This window comes from Hemiscyllium ocellatum, unplaced genomic scaffold, assembly GCF_020745735.1.
Source record: "Hemiscyllium ocellatum isolate sHemOce1 unplaced genomic scaffold, sHemOce1.pat.X.cur. scaffold_640_pat_ctg1, whole genome shotgun sequence".
Classification (NCBI taxonomy): Eukaryota; Metazoa; Chordata; class Chondrichthyes; order Orectolobiformes; family Hemiscylliidae; genus Hemiscyllium; species Hemiscyllium ocellatum.
The window spans coordinates 52501-80000 of record NW_026869147.1 but is presented as its reverse complement, the minus strand read 5'-3'; the positions used below and the strand labels follow the sequence as shown (position 1 = coordinate 80000).

At 54.2% G+C, this 27500-nt stretch overlaps 2 protein-coding genes across 2 annotated transcripts in view; both read left to right on the top strand.

The window, feature by feature from the left end:
* The window catches only part of LOC132814036 (multiple epidermal growth factor-like domains protein 6), a 14906-nt gene extending 8020 nt beyond the window's left edge, over positions 1-6886 (top strand). Inside the window, exons 10-15 of the mRNA XM_060823355.1 lie at positions 673-825; positions 1438-1599; positions 2643-2798; positions 3803-3970; positions 5234-5389; positions 6813-6886. Coding sequence (XP_060679338.1) covers positions 673-825; positions 1438-1599; positions 2643-2798; positions 3803-3970; positions 5234-5389; positions 6813-6886 — 869 coding nt within the window. The remainder of the gene's footprint in view (positions 1-672; positions 826-1437; positions 1600-2642; positions 2799-3802; positions 3971-5233; positions 5390-6812) is intronic.
* Positions 6887-8806: 1920 nt separating this feature from the next.
* LOC132814035 (multiple epidermal growth factor-like domains protein 6) overlaps positions 8807-27500 on the top strand; it is a 36006-nt gene continuing 17312 nt past the window's right edge. Inside the window, exons 1-16 of the mRNA XM_060823353.1 lie at positions 8807-8959; positions 9581-9742; positions 10544-10726; positions 11535-11693; positions 12363-12518; positions 13865-14014; positions 14334-14486; positions 15835-15978; positions 16629-16784; positions 17372-17524; positions 18137-18298; positions 21084-21239; positions 22623-22790; positions 24069-24224; positions 25488-25643; positions 25924-26076. Coding sequence (XP_060679336.1) covers positions 10600-10726; positions 11535-11693; positions 12363-12518; positions 13865-14014; positions 14334-14486; positions 15835-15978; positions 16629-16784; positions 17372-17524; positions 18137-18298; positions 21084-21239; positions 22623-22790; positions 24069-24224; positions 25488-25643; positions 25924-26076 — 2149 coding nt within the window. The 5' untranslated portion in view covers positions 8807-8959; positions 9581-9742; positions 10544-10599. The remainder of the gene's footprint in view (positions 8960-9580; positions 9743-10543; positions 10727-11534; positions 11694-12362; positions 12519-13864; positions 14015-14333; positions 14487-15834; positions 15979-16628; positions 16785-17371; positions 17525-18136; positions 18299-21083; positions 21240-22622; positions 22791-24068; positions 24225-25487; positions 25644-25923; positions 26077-27500) is intronic.

Genomic DNA, 27500 nt, shown 5'->3' with positions numbered 1-27500 from the left:
GAGATTACCTCTGTACCTTCCCCCATGCTGTCCCTGTCCTGGGAGTGTTTGATGGGGACAGTGTAGAGGGAGATTTCCTCTGTACCTTACCCCATGCTGTCCCTGTCCTGGGAGTGTTTGATGGGGACAGTGTAGAGGGAGATTTCCTCTGTATCTTACCCCATGGTGTCCCTGTCCTGGGAGTGTTTGATGGGGACAGTGTAGAGGGAGATTTCCTCTGTATCTTACCCCATGCTGTCCCTGTCCTGGGAGTGTTTGATGGGGTCAGTGTAGAGGGAGATTTCCTCTGTACCTTACCCCATGCTGTCCCTGTCCTGGGAGTGTTTGATGGGGACAGTGTAGAGGGAGATTTCCTCTGTACCTTACCCCATGCTGTCCCTGTCCTGGGAGTGTTTGATGGGGACAGTGTAGAGGGAGATTTCCTCTGTACCTTACCCCATGCTGTCCCTTTCCTGGGAGTGTTTGATGGGGACAGTGTCGAGGGAGATTTCCTTCCAGGGTAAAACAATAAGGAGGGATGTATTCTTCACACTGTGCTGTGTGTATGATCGTTGGGGACCGTGCAGACTGAGAGAGACTTGCTCAGTTTCCATCCTCTCCATCTGGAGGTGTTTATCCTGAGACTCGGACTGAGCTTTAACCCAGTCTTTTCCCTTTCCTTCTTCTCTCCAGAGAATGGGAGCTGCCCGGATGCCAGGCGCCTTACCCCGATGTGCAATGTTAACTACGGCCAGGAGTGTACAAATGACGATGACTGTGATCTGTGGCTCTCGTGCTGTGAGGCCGGATGTGGGAAGAGATGTGTCCATCGGTATCACAAACGCGGTGAGGATGACTGACCCTCCCATTCCCTCCTTTAGCAAACACTGCACACACCTGGTGGAGTCACTCTGACTGAGGCAGAGACCCCTGTCTGTCCCAGGAACCCAATCTCCCTGCCCCCTGCAGTTAGAGTATTCAGTTTGAGGATGTCCCCTCTCAGTAGGAGACTCCTTCCCAGGTCTCAGCTCATCCAGAGCCATTTCAGGATCATTCCCAATGGGAGTGAGTCTCCCCCAGTCTACTAAATCCCATTGGAAAGCCAGCCCCAGTCTGCCCAATCCTGTTGTCATCAGCTTGTTCCCATTGGAAGGTGCTGCTCATAAAACTGACAGCCATTTGCCACCCTCTCTGTATTCCCCCATTCCCGTTTCCCCCACTCGCAGCTCCCCCCACTCCCATTTCACCTTCCTCACTGAGCTGTCATGTTTGGCCAAGCCAGAACGGAAACCAATGTGAAACCCTCCCTCCTCATTGTCAGACTGCCATCCCCAATCTACCCCTTTGTCTCCAGGCTTCCCCTTGTTTTTCCCTGGATGATCCCATACTCCGTATAACCAGGGCGGTGCTGAATTTCCATCCAGCCTCTCACTGAATTCGGATTTGTCCCGAACACAGGGAAGCGAGACGCAGAGTGTCCCAAACCATTCCAGATGCAACATATCTGTGACCGGGACGATGCCGAGGAGTGTGAGGTAGACGAGGACTGCGCAAGGTGGAAGCAGTGCTGTAACGTCGGGAACTGCGGCAAACGCTGCGTCTATGGGGTCCACAGGCAAGGTGAGGAAGGGAGAACTCTTCTCTCAAAGAGGAGAGTGTACGAGAGAGGTGCAGTTCTGTGAGGCAAGAGAGAGGTGCTCATGTGTGAGGGAGAGGGGTTAGCTCGCTGTGTGTGAGGGAGAGGAGAGTGGTCCCTGTGTGTGTGTGTGAGAGGAGAGTGGTCCCTGTGTGTGTGTGTGTGTGTGTGAGAGGAGAGTGGTCCCTGTGTGTGTGTGAGAGAGGAGAGTGGTCCCTGTGTGTGTGAGAGGAGAGTGGTCCGTGTGTGTGTGTGTGTGTGTGTGTGAGAGGAGAGTGGTCCGTGTGTGTGTGTGTGAGAGAGAGAGAGAGGAGAGTGGTCCCTGTGTGTGTGTGAGAGGAGAGTGGTCCCTGTGTGTGTGTGTGAGAGGAGAGTGGTCCCTGTGTGTGTGTGTTAGAGGAGAGTGGTCCCTGTGTGTGTGTGTTAGAGGAGAGTGGTCCCTGTGTGTGTGTGAGAGGAGAGTGGTCCCTGTGTGTGTGTGTGAGAGGAGAGTGGTCCCTGTGTGTGTGTGAGAGGAGAGTGGTCCCTGTGTGTGTGTGTGTGTGAGAGGAGAGTGGTCCCTGTGTGTGTGTGTGAGAGGAGAGTGGTCCCTGTGTGTGTGTGTGTGTGAGAGGAGAGTGGTCCCTGTGTGTGTGTGAGAGGAGAGTGGTCCCTGTGTGTGTGTGTGTGAGAGAGGAGAGTGGTCCCTGTGTGTGTGTGAGAGAGGAGAGTGGTCCCTGTGTGTGTGAGGGAGAGAGCGTTCCTGTGTGTGAGGGAGAGGAGACAGCGTGCCTGTATTTGTGATCGAGTGGAGAGTCTTCCCTGGGTGTGGTTGAAAGCAAAGTGGTTCGTGTGAGTGCGAGATGTAAACAGAATGTGGGTGTGAGGGGAGATGACCAGAAAGTACAGTCCCTGTGGTGGATCAGCAATGATGTTATTGAGCGATTGGGGCAGACCAGATGATCTGAATGGTCTCCTTGATGTTGTGAACTGTTAACCCTGTCCAGCAGCAGTTTAGTTTGAGCTCAGAGTCATGCTTTCCCCACAGAGGAAGCCTTTGAATGTCCAGCAGAATCTCGTCTCCAGCCCATTTGTCAGATGAAACTGGGCTCTCAATGTTCCACTGATGACGACTGTGATATCTGGCAAAAGTGTTGTGAGACTGGATGTGGGAGGAGATGTATCATGAGCTTCAAGCCTGGAGGTAAGGAGGAGAGATCCCCTCAGAGCCACGTCACTGTATCTGGGTGGGAGAGAGAGCTGTCTGTCTCAGACTCAATTCTCACATTCCTCTCCTGACTGACCTCACCATTCCCATCTTCCATGGTGTTCAGCTCATTGTGAAACACTGCGGTCTCTCCGATCTCTGTTCCCCCATCCAATCCTGAGTGTCACACACTGAGTCTGGTTCACACACCACCATGTGGGATTGGCAACACCCAATGGCTCGCTGTGCAATTCTGCCTCCTGCTGTACACTCACCATAATTGTCTTCAAATCCAATCATATCTGTACCCGCCTCTGGCTGTTACACCCCACCTACTTCTGTAACCCCCTCCAGTCCCTGCACCTCACCCTATCTCTGTACCCCCGTACACCCCCTCCCTATCTCTGTAACCCCCTACACACCCCCCCCCTCCCTGTCTCTGTAACCCCCTCAAGTCCCTGCACCTCACCCTATCTCTGTACCCCCCTACACCACCTCCCTATCTCTGTAACCCCCTACACCCCCTCCCTATCTCTGTAACCCCCTACACCCCCTACCTATCCCTGTAACCCCCTACACCCCCTCCCTGTCTCTGTAACCCCCTCCAGTCCCTGCACCTCACCCTATCTCTGTACCCCCGTACACCCCCTCCCTATCTCTGTAACCCCCTACACCCCCCCCTCCCTGTCTCTGTAACCCCCTCAAGTCCCTGCACCTCACCCTATCTCTGTACCCCCCTACACCACCTCCCTATCTCTGTAACCCCCTAAAGCCCCCTCCCTATCTCTGTAACCCCCTACACCTCCTCCCTATCTATGTAACCCCCTACACCCCCCCCCTCCCTATCTCTGTAACCCCCTCCAGCCCCTGTACCTCTCCCTATCTCTGCCACCCTCTCTAGCTCCTGTTTCTCTGCTGTCTGTGAGAGATGTTTCCCAGGGAAGGGTCTCTGTTGGATCAGCAGTTGTGGTGAAGGCTGTTCTTCTCTCTCTCTCTCTCAGTGTCTCCTAAAGGCCAAGGATCCACATGTCCGGACACGACCAGACTGCATTATGTCTGTCGGATGAACTTCACCGCTCCCTGCGATGGAGACGATTCCTGTGGTCACTGGGCATCGTGCTGTAACACGGAATGTGGACCTCGATGTGTGTCACAGTGGTTTGCGAGAAGTAAGCCCCTCTCACCCCCAACCTATGCTCCCCCAGCAGGTCAGAGGACATTCAGTGACGGGGTCTCCTTCGCATGGGAGGGCAGGGCTTTGTCAGGCTAGACCCGCTGTGGTGTGGACACCGGGATGTAAGTCCCGCTCCAGCATTCCGGGATAAACATATAGCCTTGTTAGCAACCGGAAAGGTAGCTTTGTACAGGTACAGCTGTGTCTCACAAGCTTGACTGAGCCTGTATTTTTGAGAAAGTGAGAAAGGTGATTGGTGAGGGCAGGCCAGTGGGTATTGTGGATAGGGATTGTACCAAGGCCTTTGACAAGGTCTCTCATGGTAAACCAGAACAGAAGGTGAATATACACGGGATCCACAGAGAGCTGGTAAGATGGATCCACAACTGGCTCAGTGACAGAAGCACAGAGAGTAGCAGTGAAAGGGACTGGAGAACTGTGATGGGTGGTGTCCCACAGGGATTTGTGCTGTGACCCCCACCTTGCCATTTACCAGATATATAGGAGGAGAATGAAGGTGGCCCGATGAATATGTTAGTGAACGTCACACAGGGTTAGGGGGAGCTGTAGATATGGAGGAGGATTGCCCGAGGACAGAGCAGGATGGAGATAGACCGGAGGATTGGGTGAAGAGATGGCAGATGGAGTGTAATCTGAACAAATGTGAGGTGATGTGTTTTGGGAGATCGAATAAGCCTGGTTTGTTTTCACGTGAACATGGAAAGGATGAGAGTCGACCTGATAGAAGGTTCATCTCTTACAAACAGAATGTATCGCCTGGTCAGTTTTACTTTCCCAGGACAGAAATGTCAATGACTAGAGGAGCACAGATTTGGGGTAAAAGGGGAGACAGTGGGAGGCAGGTTTGTTGAACACAGAGTGGGGTCAGTATGTGGAATGTGCTGTCAGGGGGTGGTGGTGGAGGCAGGTACAGCAGCGATGTTGAGGAGGCACATTGACAGATTGAGGAACTGATCGGGGATAAAGGGATGTGATAACCCAAGAGATAAAAGGTTTTCAGGAGTTTATCACCACGGAAAGGGGAAAGTGATGCTGTCAGAGCAGGAGAGCAGTTGGAGGGAAAGGAGGAAGCAACAGTAAGTGAGAGGGTTATTGCAGAGGGTGGGCAGTAGAATGAGCATTCCCTGGTTTGGGAATGGAGGGAGGGTGGGGAAGAGATGAGGAAGGTGTGAAGGAGTATGTGAAGGGCCCTGTGTGGGACTCTGTAACTGTGTCTGTCCTACCTTCCCATTTACAGAGCCTGCTGACCAGTGCCCAGAGGAGGACAGCCTCTCCATGTTCTGTCAGATCAGCACCGGGCGTTCCTGTAATGACAACGGGGACTGTGATGGATACCACTCGTGTTGTGATGCTGGCTGTGGGAAGAAATGCATCCCAAAGTGTTTCACAGGAGGTGAGAGAGAGAGAGAGAGAGAGAGTGTGTGAGAGAGGGAAACACATCCAATGTGAGGGACACAGACACTGTCCAGAGAATACAGATTCCCCAGGGGCATCCTGGAATCCCGGCTCTGATCCCCCTTCCCAGGTTAGCGAGGGATTGGCGTTCGGCAGAACAGGACCGCGTTTCTAATCCCTGTGTTTGGGTAAAGGGTGGATTGTGGTGTGAAACAGACAGGTATCCTGTTCCCAATCCCTGTCCCTGGGTTAGGGAGGGATTGTGTTGTGAAACAGACAGGGATCCCGTTCCCAATCCCTGTCCCTTTGTTCGGGAGTGATTGTGATGTGAAACAGACAGGGATCCCGTTCCCAATCCCTGTCCCTTTGTTCGGGAGGGATTGTGGTGTGAAACAGACAGGGATCCCGTTCCCAATCCCTGTCCCTGGGTTAGAGGTGGATTGTGGTGTGAAACAGACAGGGATCCCCTTCCCAATCCCTGTCACTGGGTCAGGGAGGGATTGTGGTGTGAAACAGACAGGGATTCTGTTCCCAATCCCTGTCCCTGGGTTAGAGGTGGATTGTGGTGTGAAACAGACAGGGATCCCGTTCCCAATCCCTGTCCCTGGGTTAGGGAGGGATTGTGGTGTGAAACAGACAGGGATCCTGTTCCCAATCCCTGTCCCTGGGTCAGGGAGGGATTGTGGTGTGAAACAGACAGGGATCCCGTTCCCAATCCCTGTCCCTGGGTCAGGGAGGGATTGTGGTGTGAAACAGACAGGGATCCTGTTCCCAATCCCTGTCCCTGGGTTAGAGAGGGATTGTGGTGTGAAACAGACAGGGATCCCGTTCTCAATCCCTGTCCCTGGGTCAGGGAGGGATTGTGGTGTGAAACAGACAGGGATCCCGTTCCCAATCCCTGTCCCTGGGTTAGAGGTGGATTGTGGTGTGAAACAGACAGGGATCCCCTTCCCAATCCCTGTCCCTGGGTCAGGGAGGTATTGTGGTGTGAAACAGACAGGGATCCTGTTCCCAATCCCTGTCCCTGGGTTAGGGAGGGATTGTGGTGTGAAACAGACAGGGATCCCGTTCCCAATCCCTGTCCCTGGGTTAGAGAGGGATTGTGGCGTGAAACAGACAGGGATCCTGTTCCCAATCCCTGTCCCTGGGTTAGAGAGGGATTGTGGTGTGAAACAGACAGGGATTCCGTTCCCAATCCCTGTCCCTGGGTCAGGGAGGGATTGTGGTGTGAAACAGACAGGGATCCTGTTCCCAATCCCTGTCCCTGGGTTAGGGAGGGATTGTGGTGTGAAACACACAGTGTCCTACTCTCCGGGAATATGAGTGCACGCTGTTTGGATGTTGTGGTCTGTCTGATGCCTCTGTTACATCTCAGTTAAGTCGTCTGTCTCTCCTCAGTCCTTTCTCTGTTCCCACTGCAGGCCAAGAGAGAGGAATTGTGTGTGAGCTGTCTGGTGTACTGCGGCAGATCATGGAGTGGTGTTGTGAAGGCTGAGTTGTCCCACCCTCTCTCCAATTCCCAGCTTCCTTCACAAGGCACTGGGCTCCCTTCTGTCAGAGAGATGGGAGAGTGGGATGTTTATCTGTTGTCTGATTCTATCCCCCATCTCCCTGTGTTTGTCTTCACAGAGAACAGAACCTGTCCCATTGCAAGGAGGCTGACGATGTTGTGCAACACGACCCTGGGAAAAGACTGCAAGAACGACACGCAGTGCGACGTGTGGCAGAGGTGCTGCCTGGCCAAGGGCTGCGGTGGGAAATGTGTCCCAACATTCATCAGGAAATGTGAGTATCCATCACTGCATTGCTTCCCACAGGTTTGTCTGATAATCCCGAGTGAGCTGAACAGGGCCAATGTGAGCAATGTAGAGGGAGCTTTACACTGTACCTATGAGCATGGTGTCTCTATCCTGGTAGTGTTTGATGAGTCGACGCTGTACAGGGAGCATTACTCTGTATCTAATCCCACTCTGTCCGTGTGGTGGGAGTGTTTGATAGAGGACAGTGGAAAGATTACACTGTATGTAAACAAATTGACCAAGTGAAAACCCGTTCTCTCCTTCAGTTTTGCGAAAGAAATGCCCAGAACATTCCCGTGTGTCTTTTCTCTGCAAGAAAAACCGGACTCGATCGTGTGAGGATGATGATGATTGTCCTTCCTATGAACAGTGCTGTGAGATTGGATGTGGCAAGAAATGTGTCTCCTCATTCAGGCAAGGTAAGGATTATGGTCTGACAGAGTGTCAGTAGGGGAATGGTCTGGGGCAAGATAGTTCAGCACAACAGAGACTGCAGGGTGCAGACTGAGAGAGACCCGAGACTGCAGGGAGCAGACTGAGAGAGACCCGAGACTGCAGGGTGCAGAGTGAGAGAGACCCGAGACTGCAGGGTGCAGAGTGAGAGAGACCCGAGACTGCAGGGAGCAGACTGAGAGAGAGAGACCCGAGACTGCAGGGAGCAGAGTGAGAGAGTCCCGAGACTGTAGGGAGCAGAGTGAGAGAGTCCCGAGACTGCAGGGAGCAGACTGAGAGAGACCCGAGACTGCAGGGAGCAGACTGAGAGAGACCCGAGACTGCAGGGAGCAGACTGAGAGAGTCCCGAGAATGCAGGGAGCAGAGTGAGAGAGACCCGAGACTGCAGCGAGCAGACTGAGAGAGACCCGAGACTGCAGGGAGCAGACTGAGAGAGTCCCGAGAATGCAGGGAGCAGAGTGAGAGAGACCCGAGACTGCATCGAGCAGTCTGAGAGAGACCCGAGACTGCAGGGAGCAGACTGAGGGAGTCCCGAGCCTGCAGGGAGCAGACTGAGGGAGTCCCGAGACTGCAGGGAGCAGAGTGAGAGAGACCCGAGACTGCAGCGAGCAGTCTGAGAGAGTCCCGAGACTGCAGGGCGCAGACTGAGAGAGTCCCGAGACTGCAGGGAGCAGACTGAGAGAGACCCGAGACTGCAGGGAGCAGACTGAGAGAGACCCGAGACTGCAGGGAGCAGACTGAGAGAATTCAGAGACTGCAGGGAGCAGACTGAGAGAGTCCCGAGACTTCAGGGAGCAGACTGAGAGAATCCAGAGACTGCAGGGAGCAGACTGAGAGAGACCCGAGACTGCAGAGAGCAGACTGAGAGAGAGTCCCGAGACTACAGGGAGCAGACTGAGAGAGGCCCGAGACTGCAGGGAGCAGACTGAGAGAGTCCCGAGACTGCAGAGAGCAGACTGAGAGAGAGACCCGAGACTGCAGGGAGCAGAGTGAGAGAGTCCCAGACTGCAGTTAACTCCAATCTGTACACCGTTCCAATTCTTTTTCCCGATTGTGGAACTCCTGCAAACAACAAGTGTATCCCTGATGGGGAATCCCTGTCGGTCTCCCCCTCTCGTGTGTAAGTCGAGCCTTATATCGAAATGTTGTGTTTCCAGGTGAGAGACCCGGAGAGTGCTCAAGCCCAAGTCAACTGAGCTATGTGTGTAACACAACTCTGGGCAATGAATGTAGAAACGAGAGCGACTGTGGCAGATGGGGCACGTGTTGCTCTACCCCATGTGGGCCAAGATGTGTCCTCAGGCATTTCAGAAATGGTGAGTTCTTCTTGTCTGAGCTTCACTCACTGTCCATCTGGTGTTACTGAATGGTTGTGGTGCGGGACAGGACAGAGCAGTGTTTCAATGTGTATCTCACCATGTGCTGTCTCTGTCCTTGGGGAACTTGCTGGGGTGGGGGAGAGACAGCTTTACTATGTATCTAACCCTGTGCTGTCCCTGTCCTGGGAGTGTTTAATGGGGACAATGTGGAGAGTTCTTTACTCTGTGTCTAACCCCGTGCTGTCCCTTTCCTGGGAGTGTTTAATGGGGACAATGTAGAGGGTTCTTTACTCTGTGTCTAACCCCGTGCTGTCCCTGTCCTGGGAGTGTTTAATGGGGACAATGTGGAGGGAGCATTACTCTGTGTCTAACCCCGTGCTGTCCCTGTCCTGGGAGTGTTTAATGGGGACAATGTGGAGGGAGCATTACTCTGTATCTAACCGCGTGCTGTCCCTGTCCTGGGAGTGTTTAATGGGGACAATGTGGAGGGAGCATTACTCTGTATCTAACCCCGTGCTGTCCCTGTCCTGGGAGTGTTTAATGGGGACAATGTGGAGGGAGCATTACTCTGTGTCTAACCCCGTGCGGTTCTGTCTCTCTCTTTTCTCCCAATGGAAGACGACGGGCAGTGCCCACGCCCAGACCATCTTGCCCGTGTGTGTAACTGCACTTTTGGGAAGGTGTGTGAGTCGGACCAGGATTGTGCAGGATCACAAAGATGCTGTGATGCTGGGTGTCAGAAACGTTGTGTCCTGTCGTTCTACAGAAAGTCTCATGGAGGTAGTTCCTGGTCCAAAAGGAATGGCTGCTTAACCTGCCTGTATGAGGCAGCACTGTGACCTTTCCTGCTTTATATCTCACTTTGTGTCTGTGGTATATTTCCCTTTGCCTCTCTTTGTGCATTCCCGCAGCACATCTCTCTCTTCTCTCTCTCTCTCACTCTCTCACTCTCTCTCTCCTTGTGTGACATCATTTCATCTCCATTTGTTGCATGTCTGTCTGATTCTCTCTCTTTCTCTCTCTCTCTCTGTCTCTCTCTCTGTCTGTCTCTCTCTCTCTCTCTCTCTCTCTCTCTCTCTCTCTCCTTGTGTGACATCATTTCATCTCCATTTTTTGCATGTCTGTCTGTTTCTCTCTCTTTCTCTCTCTCTGTCTCTCTCTCTCTCTCTCTCTCTCTCTCTGTCTCTGTCACATGCCACACTCTCTCTCTTTCTCAGTCATGCCTCTCCATCTGTCCCTCTGTGCTGCTGTCTCTCCTGTCTCTCTGTAGCCCTGTTTCTCTGTCACCTCTCATTCTGTCTGTCTGCTGCATGTGTTTCTGTCTTTCTCAGTCACATCTTTCCTTCTGTCACTTGCTCTGTGTCGCTATCTCTTCTCTCTCTTTGCCCCTCTCTCTCTGTCACCGCACTTGCTGTCTCTCGGCTGCATGTTCCTGTCCCTCTCTCTCCGTCTTTGTCACCTTTCTCTCCCTGTTCCTCTCACCTTTTTTGTCTCCCTCTCACTCTGCCCCTTCCCTCTCCCACCCATTCCCCCCAACACCTCTCCTGCTCTCTCCCATAACCGGAACTATTACATTTGCAGACTCATGGAAATCTGAGGAATGTCCGAATCCGTCCTGCCTGGATCGTGCCTGCAGGATGAATCACAGCGTCTCGTGTGGAGATGATGGGGATTGTGGCAAGTGGAGGTCATGTTGTGAGACACCTTGTGGTAGACGCTGTGTCCACCCCTTCATGGGGCAGAGCAGGAGTTTGTCCGTCTCAGGTAACTGCATACGGTTGGTTAGTCCCTGCAAGATCCAGCTACATCCCAGCAGAGGGTCATGTAATCACACTGCCCCCAGGAGGCTTAGTGTGGGGAGCACTCTGTTCCCAGCAGGCTGAGTATGGGGAACACTCTGGTCCCAGCAGGCTTAGTGTGGGGAATATCCTGTTCCCAGCAGGCTGAGTGTGGGGAGCACTCTGTTCCCAGCAGGCTGAGTGTGGGGAATACCCTGTTCCCAGCAGGCTGAGTGTGGGGAATACCCTGTTCCCAGCAGGCTGTGTGTGGGGAATACCCTGTTCCCAGCAGGCTGAGTGTGGGGAATACCCTGTTCCCAGCAGGCTTAGTGTGGGGAATATCCTGTTCCCAGCAGGCTTAGTGTGGGGAATATCCTGGTCCCAGCAGGCTTAGTGTGGGGACTACCCTGTTCCCAGCAGGCTTAGTGTGGGGAATATCCTTTTCCCAGCAGGCTGAGTGTGGGGAATACCCTGTTCCCAGCAGGCTGAGTATGGGGAATACCCTGTTCCCAGCAGGCTGAGTGTGGGGAATATCCTTTTCCCAGCAGGCTGAGTGTGGGGAATACCCTGTTCCCAGCAGGCTGAGTATGAGGAATATCCTGTTCCCAGCAGGCTGAGTGTGGGGAATATCCTTATCCCAGCAGGCAGAGTGTGGGGAACGGATGTCCTTGATGAGGCCTTCCTCTATGTCTGAGCTGTGTCTATCTCTCTCCCTTTCCCTGTCCCTCTCTCCCTTTCCCTGTCCCTCTCTCCCTTTCCCTGTCCCTCCCTCCCTCACTCTCTCTCTGTGACAGATCGGACATCTGGAATGTGTCCTTCTCCTGCTCGCCTCTCTGCCGTGTGCAACCTGAAGTACGGTGAGCTGTGTGAGGAAGATAATGACTGCTACGCATGGCAGATGTGCTGCAACACCAGCTGTGGGCGTCGCTGTGTCCATTCCTACCGCAGCAGGGGTAAGTAACTCCGTTTACTGAGCAGCAGCCTACCCTCTCCCTCCCCACCCACAACCTCCACCACAGACCGTGTTCATCAGGGATCGGGAGACACAGAAAGTCACTGTGTTTGTGTTTCTGTTCCTGCGTGTGTGTGTGTGTGTGTGTCTGTGTGTGTGTGTGTGTCTGTGTGTGTGTGTGTGTCTGTGTGTGTGTGTGTGTGTGTCTGTGTGTGTGTGTCTGTGTGTGTCTGTGTGTATCTCTGTCTGTCTCTCTGTCTTTCCCACTCTCTCTGTCTCTATCTCTCTCTGTCTGTCTCTCTCTCTCTCCCTTTCACCCTCCGGTCTGTTCATCTTTATATCTCTCGGTCTTGTCTCCCTCCTTCTCTCTCTACTCTTGCTTTCTCTCTCTATCTCCTTCTCTCTCTCTCTCTCTATGTCTGTCTCTTCCTCCATGTCTCTCTCTCTCTCTCTCTCTCCCTGTCTTTCTCCCTCTCTTTCTCTCCCTGTCTCACTCTCTCTCTCTCTCTCTCTCCCTGTCTGACTCCCTCTCCCTCTCTCTGTCTCTCTCTCTTTCTCTCTCTTTCTCTCTGTCACCCTGCCCTTGAGCTCAGGGCGAAGTCACTGAATGATAGTTCAAGCAGCAGCAGCAGCAGTTTCTGAAGCTAAGATGAAGCCTCTGTCTCTGTAGGGAGCGAACAAAGGTGTCCCTCACCTTCCAGACTGAGCCACGTCTGTACCATGAGTTTCCACACTCAGTGCAATGAGGACAGTGACTGCGAGGGTTGGCAAACCTGCTGCAATACCACCTGTGGGAACAGATGTGTCTTCAAGTTCCTGTCCAGACGTAAGGCACCACTCCTGTTAAGCTCTGTGTATCATCCCACTGGCTACAGGTATCGAGCCAGGAGGGTTTGTTGGTGGGAGAGTGTAGAGGGAGCTGCACCCTGAACCTAACCCCATGCTGTCCCTGTCCCTGGGAATGGTCGATGGTGGGACAGTGTAGAGGGAGCTGCACCCTGTACCTCACCCCATGCTGTCCCTGTCCCTGGGAATGGTCGATGGTGGGAGAGTGTAGAGGGAGCTGCACCCTGTATCTAACCCCATGCTGTCCCTGTCCCTGGGAATGGTCGATGGTGGGACAGTGTAGAGGGAGCTGCACCCTGTATCTAACCCCATGCTGTCCCTTTCCCTGGGAATGGTCAATGGTGGAACAGTGTAGAGGGAGCTGCACCCTGTATCTAAACCCCATGCTGTCCCTGCCCCTGGGAATGGTCGATGGTGGGACAGTGTAGAGGGAGCTGCACCCTGTATCTAACCCCATGCTGTCCCTGTCCCTGGGAATGGTCGATGGTGGGACAGTGTAGAGGGAGCTGCACCCTGTATCTAAACCCCATGCTGTCCCTGCCCCTGGGAATGGTCGATGGTGGGACAGTGTAGAGGGAGCTGCACCCTGTACCTAAACCCCATGCTGTCCCTGTCCCTGGGAATGGTCGATGGTGGGACAGTGTAGAGGGAGCTGCACCCTGTATCTAACCCCATGCTGTCCCTGTCCCTGGGAATGGTCGATGGTGGGACAGTGTAGAGGGAGCTGCACCCTGTAGCTAACCCCCATGTTGTCCCTGTCCCTGGGAATGTTCGATGGTGGGACAGTGTAGAGGGAGCTGCACCCTGTTCCTCACCCCATGCTGTCCCTGTCCCTGGGAATGGTCGATGGTGGGACAGTGTAGAGGGAGCTGCACCCTGTACCTCACCCCATGCTGTCCCTGTCCCTGGGAATGGTCGATGGTGGGACAATGTAGAGGGAGCTGCACCCTGTATCTAACCCCATGCTGTCCCTGTCCCTGGGAATGGTCGATGGTGGGACAATGTAGAGGGAGCTGCACCCTGTATCTAACCCCATGCTGTCCCTGTCCCTGGGAATGGTCGATGGTGGGACAGTGTAGAGGGAGCTGCACCCTGTACCTAAACCCCATGCTGTCCCTGTCCCTGGGAGGGTGTGATCGGGGGGATGGTGTAGAGAGACCTTTACTCTGTATCTAACCCCATGCTGTCCCTGTCCCTGGGAGTGTGTGATCGGGGGGATGGTGTAGAGGGAGCTTTACTCTGTATCTAACTCCATGCTGTCCCTATCCTGCGGGAGTGTGACCCTCTCCATATGTCCTGATGTGACTGTCACTTTGTTCCTTCCAGCGACCCAGTGCCCTGCCTCCACCCGCTTGGACCCATTCTGTGAGATGAAGTTGGGAGACGTGTGTCAGAATGACACTGACTGCCATGCCTGGTCATCATGCTGCAATGCCACCTGTGGAAAGAGATGTGTACCTCGTTTCCTCATGAGCCGTAAGTGATCAGTGTATCTCTGTTTGTTCAGAGCCTATGCTGTGGTGATGACAGTCCATGGCAGCGTGGGCAGGGAGCTGGGTGTGTGTGTGTGTGTGTGTGTGTGTGTCCGTGGGATAGGGGGATGTGGTATTTGGAGATTCACCCGGAATTGCCTAAATACCTGAGGCTTCCTGAATCCCGGGGCTGTGGAGCTGGTGTGTCAGTGATGGAAGAGCCGTGGGAGTCCCTCGTTTACCGCTCGTGTCTCACTCGAGCAGATCCGAGGGAGTTGTGTGTTTCTGTACAGCTGTATCCATACTGTCTCTGTGCTGTTCAGGTGATGATACCTGTCCTGCTCCCCACCGCCTGGAGCCCATGTGTGACCTGAAACTCGGAGATCGTTGCAGCGGAGATGAAGACTGTGATGCCTGGCAGAGCTGCTGTGAGAGCAAATGTGGAAATATCTGTATCCCCAGTTTCATGGATGATGGTACGTTGTGGGGGTGAGACTGTGAGGGAGATGGTGTGGAGAGAGAGAGAGAGAGAGAGAGGAGGGGGCACTGGGAAGATGGGGGAGAGAGGGAGAGCAAAGGGGACCAGGAAAATGGGACAGAGAGAGAGAGATAGAGACAGAGAGAGAGAGAGGAGGGGGCACTGGGAAGATGGGGGAGAGAGAGAGGGAGAGCAAAGGGGACCAGGAAAATGGGACAGAGAGAGAGGGAGGAGGGGGCACTGGGAAGATGGGGGAGAGAGTGGGAGCAAAGGGGACCAGGAGAATGGGTCTCAGAGCGAGAGAGACAGAGGGATAGACAGAGAGGAGGGGGCACTGGGAAGATGGGAGAGAGAGAGACAGAGAGGGAGGGGGATCTGGGAGAATTGGACAGAGAGAGAGAGAGGGAGAGACAGAGAATGGGGGAGAGAGAGAGAGAGAGAGTGAGAGCAGGACCAGCAGAATGGGACAGAGAGGGAGAGATGGATAATGGGAGAGAGAGAAGGCCCGGGAGAATGGGACAGAAAAAGAAAGAGAGAGAGAGAAAGGAGGGAGGACCGAGCCCGAACGTGAGAGTGGTTGGGAGATTGAGCTAGAGAGGAAGGGAGAGGCGAGGGAAGAATGAGACAGAGTGAGGGGAGGAATCCGGTAGACAGACTCTGGGTGACATGAAGGAGGAATGAGAGAGGGACATAGAAAGGGACATGGAAGGACTGGGAGAGCGGCTGGTAGGAAATATGATTGGACAGATGGTGAGTTCAAACCAGAGAGTAGCAGAGGATGAGGGAGTCCAATCAACTCTGGAAGTTACACAGATGAGGCTGAGGTTTAGATTTCTATTTTATTTTCACATGTGGTGGAGTAGAGGATCCCCAGCAGTGCCTGCTCCCTCAGCCCTGATTCCCCAGCAGTGCCTGCTCCCTCAGCCCTGATCCCCCAGCAGTGCCTGCTCCCTCAGCACTGATCCCCCAGCAGTGCCTGCTCCCTCAGCCCTGATCCCCCAGCAGTGCCTGCTCCCTCAGCCCTGATCCCCCAGCAGTGCCTGCTCCCTCAGCCCTGATCCCCCAGCAGTGCCTGCTCCCTCAGCCCTGATCCCCCAGCAGTGCCTGCTCCCTCAGCACTGATCCCCCAGCAGTGCCTGCTCCCTCAGCACTGACCCTCCAATGGTGACCGTTGCCTCAACACTGACCCACTGACAATACTGCCAATATTTTTCTCTGCTCCTGTAATCTCTGACAGTTCCTGCTCCCTCTGCAGTGACCCTCCAACAGTGACCCACTGTCAGGCATGCCTCCGCCAATCCACCCCTTTTCCCTGCTCCTGTAATCTCCATGTTGTTGTGTTATAGATGAGGAAGGAGAGTGCCCCGCTCCGTCCCGGGTGAAGAGGCATTCGAATGTATCGTGTGTGACAGATGAGGACTGCGGGAGCTGGGAACAATGCTGCGACATGGGCTCTGGGAGGAAATGTGTTCACAGCAGCTCACTGCACAGTAAGGACAGTGTGAAGCCAGACTATCAGAGGGTCTTCCCATGGACAATGTGGTATCACTGCACTGAGTAACCCTCTCCCACTCTCACACTCATATATATATATATATATATATAACACACGCACGCACACACGCACACTCACGCACGCACGCACGCACGCACGCACACACGCACACACACACGCACACGCACAGACTCACACTCACACCCACACACACACACACACTCACACTCACACACATACACACACACTCACACACACACACTCACACACACACACACACACTCACACTCACATACACACTCACTCACACTCACACTATTACACTATTTCTCTCACTCTGATGGAAATGGCCAAGCCTGTGACCCTCTGCTCTCACTGAGGTGCGATTACAGGAGGCGGCCTCGCTCCCAGAGCCAGCACACAGGAGGCAATGGAGCACTGTCTGTGAGCCCGGCTCTAACCAGGGTTGGAGAAAGAGGTGGCGTGCCTTTGAGTGGTCATGGGGAGGTGGTTGCACGGTGGGGTGCAGTGGGTTATTGTCCCTGGATTTGTCTTTGGAAGGGTCTGGGGGCCTGTGTCTGTAAAGGAGGGCGGTATGCTCAGGACAGGCTCTGTAATAATGTCTCAATATCTGTGCCTACACAGAGGGAGAGTCCCAGTGCCCACACAGCCGTACCCTGGGCAAGGTCTGTAACATGACGTTGGGAGATGAGTGTGAGGCTGATACTGACTGTGACCGTTGGCAAATGTGCTGTGACGCTGGCTGTGGAAAAAGATGTGTTTTCCGATTCTTCAAAGGAGGTGCGGGGTCATCTGGTGATGGTTGTGGTGTGGGCGGATGTTATGGGGGGGACACGGGATAGAGGAGCATGACTCTATATATAACCCGGTGCTGGGAGTGTTTGATGGGAACAGTGAAGAGGGAGATTTCCTCTGTATCTTACCCCATGCTGTCCCTGTTCTGGGAGTGTTTGATGGGGACAGTGTAGAGGGAGATTTCCTCTGTACCTTACCCCATGCTGTCCCTTTCCTGGGAGTGTTTGATGGGGACAGTGTAGAGGGAGATTTCCTCTGTACCTTACCCCATGCTGTCCCTGTCCTGGGAGTGTTTGATGGGGACAGTGTAGAGGGAGATTTCCTCTGTACCTTACCCCATGCTGTCCCTGTCCTGGGAGTGTTTGATGGGGACAGTGTAGAGGGAGATTTCCTTCCAGGGTAAAACAATAAGGAGGGATGTATTCTTCACACTGTGCTGTGTGTATGATCGTTGGGGACCGTGCAGACTGAGAGAGACTTGCTCAGTTTCCATCCTGTCCATCTGGAGGTGTTGATCCTGAGACTCGGACTGAGCTTTAACCCAGTCTTTTCCCTTTCCTTCTTCTCTCCAGAGAATGGGAGCTGCCCGGATGCCAGGCGCCTTACCCCGATGTGCAATGTTAACTACGGCCAGGAGTGTACAAATGATGATGACTGTGATCTGTGGCTCTCGTGCTGTGAGGCCGGATGTGGGAAGAGATGTGTCCATCGGTATCACAAACGCGGTGAGGATGACTGACCCTCCCATTCCCTCCTTTAGCAAACACTGCACACACCTGGTGGAGTCACTCTGACTGAGGCAGAGACCCCTGTCTGTGCCAGGAACCCAATCTCCCTGCCCCCTGCAGTTAGAGTATTCAGTTTGAGGATGTCCCCTCTCAGTAGGAGACTCCTTCCCAGGTCTCAGCTCATCCACAGCCATTTCAGGATCATTCCCAATGGGAGTGAGTCTCCCCCAGTCTACTAAATCCCATTGGAAAGCCAGCCCCAGTCTGCCCAATCCTGTTGTCATCAGCTTGTTCCCATTGGAAGGTGCTGCTCATAAAACTGACAGCCATTTGCCACCCTCTCTGTATTCCCCCATTCCCGTTTCCCCCACTCCCAGCTCCCCCCACTCCCATTTCACCTTCCTCACTGAGCTGTCATGTTTGGCCAAGCCAGAACGGAAACCAATGTGAAACCCTCCCTCCTCATTGTCAGACTGCCATACCCAATCTACCCCTTTGTCTCCAGGCTTCCCCTTGTTTTTCCCTGGATGATCCCATACTCCGTATAACCAGGGCGGTGCTGAATTTCCATCCAGCCTCTCACTGAATTCGGATTTGTCCCAAACACAGGGAAGCGAGACGCAGAGTGTCCCAAACCATTCCAGATGCAAAATATCTGTGACCGGGACGATGCCGAGGAGTGTGAGGTAGACGAGGACTGCGCAAGGTGGAAGCAGTGCTGTAACGTCGGGAACTGCGGCAAACGCTGCGTCTATGGGGTCCACAGGCAAGGTGAGGAAGGGAGAACTCTTCTCTCAAAGAGGAGAGTGTACGAGAGAGGTGCAGTTCTGTGAGGCAAGAGAGAGGTGCTCATGTGTGAGGGAGAGGGGTTAGCTCGCTGTGTGTGAGGGAGAGGAGAGTGGTCCCTGTGTGTGTGTGTGAGAGGAGAGTGGTCCCTGTGTGTGTGTGTGTGTGAGAGGAGAGTGGTCCCTGTGTGTGTGTGTGAGAGAGGAGAGTGGTCCCTGTGTGTGTGTGTGAGAGGAGAGTGGTCCCTGTGTGTGTGAGAGAGGAGAGTGGTCCCTGTGTGTGTGTGTGTGTGAGAGGAGAGTGGTCCCTGTGTGTGTGTGTGTGTGTGAGAGAGGAGAGTGGTCCCTGTGTGTGTGTGTGTGTGAGAGAGGAGAGTGGTCCCTGTGTGTGTGTGTGTGGGAGGAGAGTGGTCCCTGTGTGTGTGTGTGTGTGTGAGAGGAGAGTGGTCCCTGTGTGTGTGTGAGAGGAGAGTGGTCCCTGTGTGTGTGAGAGAGGAGAGTGGTCCCTGTGTGTGTGTGTGTGTGTGAGAGGAGAGTGGTCCCTGTGTGTGTGTGTGTGTGTGTGAGAGGAGAGTGGTCCCTGTGTGTGTGTGTGTCGGAGGAGAGTGGTCCCTGTGTGTGTGTGTGTGAGAGGAGAGTGGTCCCTGTGTGTGTGTGTGTGTGGGAGGAGAGTGGTCCCTGTGTGTGTGAGAGAGGAGAGTGGTCCCTGTGTGTGTGTGTGTGAGAGGAGAGTGGTCCCTGTGTGTGTGTGTGTGTGAGAGGAGAGTGGTCCCTGTGTGTGTGTGTGAGAGGAGAGTGGTCCCTGTGTGTGTGTGTGTGTGTGTGTGTGAGAGGAGAGTGGTCCCTGTGTGTGTGTGAGAGGAGAGTGGTCCCTGTGTGTGTGTGTGAGAGGAGAGTGGTCCCTGTGTGTGTGTGTGTGGGAGGAGAGTGGTCCCTGTGTGTGTGTGTGTGTGTGTGTGTGTGTGAGAGGAGAGTGGTCCCTGTGTGTGTGTGTGAGGGGAGAGTGGTCCCTGTGTGTGTGTGTGTGAGAGGAGAGTGGTCCCTGTGTGTGTGTGTGAGAGAGGAGAGTGGTCCCTGTGTGTGTGTGTGTGTGTGAGAGGAGACTTGTCCCTGTGTGTGTGTGAGAGGAGAGTGGTCCCTGTGTGTGTGTGTGTGTGTGAGAGAGGAGAGTGGTCCCTGTGTGTGTGTGTGAGAGAGGAGAGTGGTCCCTGTGTGTGTGTGTGTGTGAGAGGAGAGTTGTCCCTGTGTGTGTGTGTGTGTGTGTGTGTGTGTGTGTGAGAGGAGAGTTGTCCCTGTGTGTGTGTGAGAGGAGAGTGGTCCCTGTGTGTGTGTGTGTGAGAGGAGAGTGGTCCCTGTGTGTGTGTGTGTGTGAGGAGAGTGGTCCCTGTGTGTGTGTGTGAGGAGAGTGGTCCCTGTGTGTGTGTGTGAGAGGAGAGTGGTCCCTGTGTGTGTGTGTGTGTGTGTGAGGGGAGTGGTCCCTGTGTGTGTGTGTGAGAGGAGCGTGGTCCCTGTGTGTGTGTGTGAGAGGAGAGTGGTCCCTGTGTGTGTGTGTGTGAGAGAGGAGAGTGGTCCCTGTGTGTGTGTGTGTGTGTGTGTGTGTGTGAGGGGAGTGGTCCCTGTGTGTGTGTGTGAGAGGAGCGTGGTCCCTGTGTGTGTGTGTGAGAGGAGAGTGGTCCCTGTGTGTGTGTGAGAGAGGAGAGTGGTCCCTGTGTGTGTGTGTGAGAGGAGAGTGGTCCCTGTGTGTGTGAGAGAGGAGAGTGGTCCCTGTGTGTGTGAGGAGAGTGGTCCCTGTGTGTGTGAGGAGAGTGGTCCCTGTGTGTGTGTGTGTGAGAGAGGAGAGTGGTCCCTGTGTGTGTGTGTGTGTGTGTGTGTGTGTGTGTGTGTGTGTGTGTGTGTGTGTGTGTGTGTGTGTGTGTGTGTGTGTGTGTGTGTGTGTGTGGGGAGTGGTCCCTGTGTGTGTGTGTGTGAGGGGAGCGTGGTCCCTGTGTGTGTGTGTGAGAGGAGAGTGGTCCCTGTGTGTGTGTGTGTGTGTGTGGGGAGTGGTCCCTGTGTGTGTGTGTGTGAGAGGAGAGTGGTCCCTGTGTGTGTGTGTGTGAGAGGAGAGTGGTCCCTGTGTGTGTGTGTGTGTGTGTGTGTGTGTGTGTGAGAGGAGAGTGGTCCCTGTGTGTGTGTGTGTGTGTGTGTGTGAGAGGAGAGTGGTCCCTGTGTGTGTGTGTGTGAGAGGAGAGTGGTCCCTATGTGTGTGTGAGAGGAGAGTGCTCCCTGTGTGTGTGTGAGAGGAGAGTGGTCCCTGTGTGTGTGTGTGTGTGAGGAGAGTGGTCCCTGTGTGTGTGTGTGTGTGTGTGTGTGTGTGTGAGAGGAGAGTGGTCCCTGTGTGTGTGTGAGAGAGGAGAGTGGTCCCTGTGTGTGTGTGAGAGAGGAGAGTGGTCCCTGTGTATGTGTGAGAGAGGAGAGTGGTCCCTGTGTGTGTGAGGGAGAGAGCGTTCCTGTGTGTGAGGGAGAGGAGACAGCGTGCCTGTATTTGTGATCGAGTGGAGAGTCTTCCCTGGGTGTGGTGGAGAGCAAAGTGGTTCGTGTGAGTGCGAGATGTAAACAGAATGTGGGTGTGAGGGGAGATGACCAGAAAGTGCAGTTCCTGTGGTGGATCAGCAATGATGTTATTGAGCGATTGGGGCAGGCCAGATGATCTGAATGGTCTCCTTGATGTTATGAACTGTTAACCCTGTCCAGCAGCAGTTTAGTTTGAGCTCAGAGTCATGCTTTCCCCACAGAGGAAGCCTTTGAATGTCCAGCAGAATCTCGTCTCCAGCCCATTTGTCAGATGAAACTGGGCTCTCAATGTTCTACTGATGACGACTGTGATATCTGGCAAAAGTGTTGTGAGACTGGATGTGGGAGGAGATGTATCATGAGCTTCAAGCCTGGAGGTAAGGAGGAGAGATCCCCTCAGAGCCACGTCACTGTATCTGGGTGGGAGAGAGAGCTGTCTGTCTCAGACTCAATTCTCACATTCCTCTCCTGACTAACCTCACCATTCCCATCTTCCATGGTGTTCAGCTCATTGTGAAACACTGCGGTCTCTCTGATCTCTGTTCCCCCATCCAATCCTGAGTGTCACACACTGAGTCTGGTTCACACACCACCATGTGGGATTGGCAACACCCAATGGCTCGCTGTGCAATACTGCCTCCTGCTGTACACACACCATAATTGTCTTCAAATCCAATCATATCTGTACGTGCCTCTGGCTGTTACACCCCACCTACTTCTGTAACCCCCTCCAGGCCCTACACCTCTCTCTATCTCTGTAACATCCTCCAGCCCCTACACCCCCTCCCTGTCTCTGTAACTCCCGACACCCCCTCCCTATCACTGTAACCACCGACACCCCCTCCCAATCTCTGCAACTCCCGACACCCCCTCTCTATCTCTGTAACCCCACTACTCCCCCTCCCTATCTCTGTAACCCCCCCTACACTGCCTCCCTGTCCCTGTAACCCCCCTACACCCCCTCCCTATCTCTGTAACCCCCCTACACCCCCCCCCTCCCTGTCTCTGTAACCCCCTCAAGTCCCTGCACCTCACCCTATCTCTGTACCCCCCTACACCACCTCCCTGTCTCTGTAACCCCCTCCAGTCCCTGCACCTCACCCTATCTCTGTACCCCCGTACACCCCCTCCCTATCTCTGTAACCCCCTACACCCCCCCTCCCTGTCTCTGTAACCCCCTCAAGTCCCTGCACCTCACCCTATCTCTGTACCCCCCTACACCACCTCCCTGTCTCTGTAACCCCCTCCAGTCCCTGCACCTCACCCTATCTCTGTACCCCCCTACACCCCCTCCCTATCTCTGTAACCCCCTACACCCCCCCCCTCCCTGTCTCTGTAACCCCCTCAAGTCCCTGCACCTCACCCTATCTCTGTACCCCCCTACACCCCCTCCCTATCTCTGTAACCCCCTACACCCCCTACCTATCCCTGTAACCCCCCTACACCCCCTCCCTATCTCTGTAATCCCCTACACCCTCTCCCTATCTCTGTAACCCCTTACACACCCTCCCTATCTCTGTAACCCCCTAAAGCCCCCTCCCTATCTCTGTAACCCCCTACACCCCCTCCCTATCTATGTAACCCCCTACACCCCCCCCTCCCTATCTCTGTAACCCCCTCCAGCCCCTGTACCTCTCCCTATCTCTGCCACCCTCTCTAGCTCCTGTTTCTCTGCTGTCTGTGAGAGATGTTTCCCAGGGAAGGGTCTCTGTTGGATCAGCAGTTGTGGTGAAGGCTGTTCTTCTCTCTCTCTCTCTCAGTGTCTCCTAAAGGCCAAGGATCCACATGTCCGGACACGACCAGACTGCATTATGTCTGTCGGATGAACTTCACCGCTCCCTGCGATGGAGACGATTCCTGTGGTCACTGGGCATCGTGCTGTAACACGGAATGTGGACCTCGATGTGTGTCACAGTGGTTTGCGAGAAGTAAGCCCCTCTCACCCCCAACCTATGCTCCCCCAGCTGGTCAGAGGACCAATAATCCCCCAACATTCAGTGACGGGGTCTCCTTCGCATGGGAGGGCAGGGCTTTGTCAGGCTAGAGCCGCTGTGGTGTTGACGCCGGGATGTAAGTCCCGCTCCAGCATTCCGGGATAAACATATAGCCTTGTTAGCAACCGGAAAGGTAGCTTTGTACAGGTACAGCTGTGTCTCACAAGCTTGACTGAGCCTGTATTTTTGAGAAAGTGAGAAAGGTGATTGGTGAGGGCAGGCCAGTGGGTATTGTGGATAGGGATTGTACCAAGGCCTTTGACAAGGTCTCTCATGGTAAACCAGAACAGAAGGTGAATATACACGGGATCCACAGAGAGCTGGTAAGATGGATCCACAACTGGCTCAGTGACAGAAGCACAGAGAGTAGCAGTGAAAGGGACTGGAGAACTGTGATGGGTGGTGTCCCACAGGGATTTGTGCTGTGACCCCCACCTTGCCATTTACCAGATATATAGAAGGAGAATGAAGGTGGCCCGATGAATATGTTAGTGAACGTCACACAGGGTTAGGGGGAGCTGTAGATATGGAGGAGGATTGCCCGAGGACAGAGCAGGATGGATATAGACCAGAGGATTGGGTGAAGAGATGGCAGATGGAGTGTAATCTGAACAAATGTGAGGTGATGTGTTTTGGGAGATCGAATAAGCCTGGTTTGTTTTCACGTGAACATGGAAAGGATGAGAGTCGACCTGATAGAAGGTTCATCTCTTACAAACAGAATGTATCGCCTGGTCAGTTTTACTTTCCCAGGACAGAAATGTCAATGACTAGAGGAGCACAGATTTGGGGTAAAAGGGGAGACAGTGGGAGGCAGGTTTGTTGAACACAGAGTGGGGTCAGTATGTGGAATGTGCTGTCAGGGGGTGGTGGTGGAGGCAGGTACAGCAGCGATGTTGAGGAGGCACATTGACAGATTGAGGAACTGATCGGGGATAAAGGGATGTGATAACCCAAGAGATAAAAGGTTTTCAGGAGTTTATCACCACGGAAAGGGGAAAGTGATGCTGTCAGAGCAGGAGAGCAGTTGGAGGGAAAGGAGGAAGCAACAGTAAGTGAGAGGGTTATTGCAGAGGGTGGGCAGTAGAATGAGCATTCCCTGGTTTGGGAATGGAGGGAGGGTGGGGAAGAGATGAGGAAGGTGTGAAGGAGTATGTGAAGGGCCCTGTGTGGGACTCTGTAACTGTGTCTGTCCTACCTTCCCATTTACAGAGCCTGCTGACCAGTGCCCAGAGGAGGACAGCCTCTCCATGTTCTGTCAGATCAGCACCGGGCGTTCCTGTAATGACAACGGGGACTGTGATGGATACCACTCGTGTTGTGATGCTGGCTGTGGGAAGAAATGCATCCCAAAGTGTTTCACAGGAGGTGAGAGAGAGAGAGAGTGTGTGAGAGAGGGAAACACATCCAATGTGAGGGACACAGACACTGTCCAGAGAATACAGATTCCCCAAGGACATCCTGGAATCCCGGCTCTGATCCCCCTTCCCAGGTTAGCGAGGGATTGGCGTTCGGCAGAACCGGACCGCGTTTCTAATCCCTGTGTTTGGGTAAAGGGTGGATTGTGGTGTGAAACAGACAGGGATCCCGTTCCCAATCCCTGTCCCGGGGTTAGGGAGGGATTGTGGTGTGAAACAGGCAGGGATCCCGTTCCCAATCCCTGTCCCTGGGTTAGGGAGGGATTGTGTTGTGAAACAGACAGGGATCCCGTTCCCAATCCCTGTCCCTTTGTTCGGGAGGGATTGTGGTGTGAAACAGACAGGGATCCCGTTCCCAATCCCTGTCCCTGGGTTAGAGGTGGATTGTGGTGTGAAACAGACAGGGATCCCGTTCCCAATCCCTGTCCCTGGGTCAGGGAGGGATTGTGGTGTGAAACAGACAGGGATCCTGTTCCCAATCCCTGTCCCTGGGTCAGGGAGGGATTGTGGTGTGAAACAGACAGGGATCCCCTTCCCAATCCCTGTCCCTGGGTCAGGGAGGGATTGTGGTGTGAAACAGACAGGGATCCCGTTCCCAATCCCTGTCCCTGGGTCAGGGAGGGATTGTGGTGTGAAACAGGCAGGGATCCCGTTCCCAATCCCTGTCCCTGGGTTAGGGAGGGATTGTGGTGTGAAACAGACAGGGATCCCGTTCCCAATCCCTGTCCCTGGGTTAGAGAGGGATTGTGGTGTGAAACAGACAGGGATCCTGTTCCCAATCCCTGTCCCTGGGTCAGGGAGGGATTGTGGTGTGAAACAGACAGGGATCCTGTTCCCAATCCCTGTCCCTGGGTTAGGGAGGGATTGTGGTGTGAAACACACAGTGTCCTACTCTCCGGGAATATGAGTGCACGCTGTTTGGATGTTGTGGTCTGTCTGATGCCTCTGTTACATCTCAGTTAAGTCGTCTGTCTCTCCTCAGTCCTTTCTCTGTTCCCACTGCAGGCCAAGAGAGAGGAATTGTGTGTGAGCTGTCTGGTGTACTGCGGCAGATCATGGAGTGGTGTTGTGAAGGCTGAGTTGTCCCACCCTCTCTCCAATTCCCAGCTTCCTTCACAAGGCACTGGGCTCCCTTCTGTCAGAGAGATGGGAGAGTGGGATGTTTATCTGTTGTCTGATTCTATCCCCCATCTCCCTGTGTTTGTCTTCACAGAGAACAGAACCTGTCCCATTGCAAGGAGGCTGACGATGTTGTGCAACACGACCCTGGGAAAAGACTGCAAGAACGACACGCAGTGCGACGTGTGGCAGAGGTGCTGCCTGGCCAAGGGCTGCGGTGGGAAATGTGTCCCAACATTCATCAGGAAATGTGAGTATCCATCACTGCATTGCTTCCCACAGGTTTGTCTGATAATCCCGAGTGAGCTGAACAGGGCCAATGTGAGCAATGTAGAGGGAGCTTTACACTGTACCTATGAGCATGGTGTCTCTATCCTGGTAGTGTTTGATGAGTCGACGCTGTAGAGGGAGCATTACTCTGTATCTAATCCCACTCTGTCCGTGTGGTGGGAGTGTTTGATAGAGGACAGTGGAAAGATTACACTGTATGTAAACAAATTGACCAAGTGAAAACCCGTTCTCTCCTTCAGTTTTGCGAAAGAAATGCCCAGAACATTCCCGTGTGTCTTTTCTCTGCAAGAAAAACCGGACTCGATCGTGTGAGGATGATGATGATTGTCCTTCCTATGAACAGTGCTGTGAGATTGGATGTGGCAAGAAATGTGTCTCCTCATTCAGGCAAGGTAAGGATTATGGTCTGACAGAGTGTCAGTAGGGGAATGGTCTGGGGCAAGATAGTTCAGCACAACAGAGACTGCAGGGTGCAGACTGAGGGAGACCCGAGACTGCAGGGTGCAGACAGAGAGAGACCCGAGACTGCAGGGAGCAGACTGAGAGAGTCCCGAGACTGCAGAGAGCAGAGTGAGAGAGAGTCCCGAGACTGGAGGGTGCAGACTGAGGGAGACCCGAGACTGCAGGGAGCAGACTGAGAGAGTCCCGAGACTGCAGGGTGCAGAGTGAGAGAGTCCCGAGACTGCAGGGTTCAGACTGAGAGAGACCCGAGACTGCAGGGTGCAGAGTGAGAGAGACCCGAGACTGCAGGGTGCAGAGTGAGAGAGACCCGAGACTGCAGGGAGCAGACTGAGAGAGTCCCGAGACTGCAGAGAGCAGAGTGAGAGAGAGTCCCGAGACTGGAGGGTGCAGACTGAGGGAGACCCGAGACTGCAGGGAGCAGACTGAGAGAGTCCTGAGACTGCAGGGTGCAGAGTGAGAGAGTCCCGAGACTGCAGGGTGCAGAGTGAGAGAGACCCGAGACTGCAGGGAGCAGACTGAGAGAGTCCCGAGACTGCAGAGAGCAGAGTGAGAGAGAGTCCCGAGACTGGAGGGTGCAGACTGAGGGAGACCCGAGACTGCAGGGAGCAGACTGAGAGAGTCCTGAGACTGCAGGGTGCAGAGTGAGAGAGTCCCAAGACTGCAGGGTGCAGAGTGAGAGAGACCTGAGACTGCAGGGTGCAGAGTGAGAGAGACCCGAGCCTGCAGGGTGCAGAGTGAGAGAGACCCGAGCCTGCAGGGTGCAGACTGAGAGAGACCCGAGCCTGCAGGGTGCAGACTGAGAGAGACCCGAGCCTGCAGGGAGCAGAGTGAGAGAGACCCGAGCCTGCAGGGAGCAGACAGAGAGAGACCCGAGACTGCAGGGTGCAGACAGAGAGAGACCCGAGACTGCAGGGTGCAGACTGAGAGAGAGTCCCGAGACTGCAGGGTGCAGACAGAGAGAGACCCGAGACTGCAGGGTGCAGACTGAGAGAGAGACCCGAGACTGCAGGGTGCAGACTGAGAGAGAGTCCCGAGACTGCAGGGAGCAGACTGAGAGAGATCCGAGACTGCAGGGAGCAGACTGAGAGAGACCCGAGACTGCAGGGAGCAGACTGAGAGAGACCCGAGACTGCAGGGAGGAGAGTGAGGGAGACCCGAGACTGCAGGGAGCAGACTGAGAGAGTCCCGAGACTGCAGGGAGCAGACTGATAGAGACCCGAGACTGCAGGGAGCAGACTGAGAGAGTCCCGAGACTGCAGGGAGCAGACTGAGAGAGACCCGAGACTGCAGGGAGCAGACTGAGATAGACCCGAGACTGCAGGGAGCAGACTGAGAGAGACCCGAGACTGCAGGG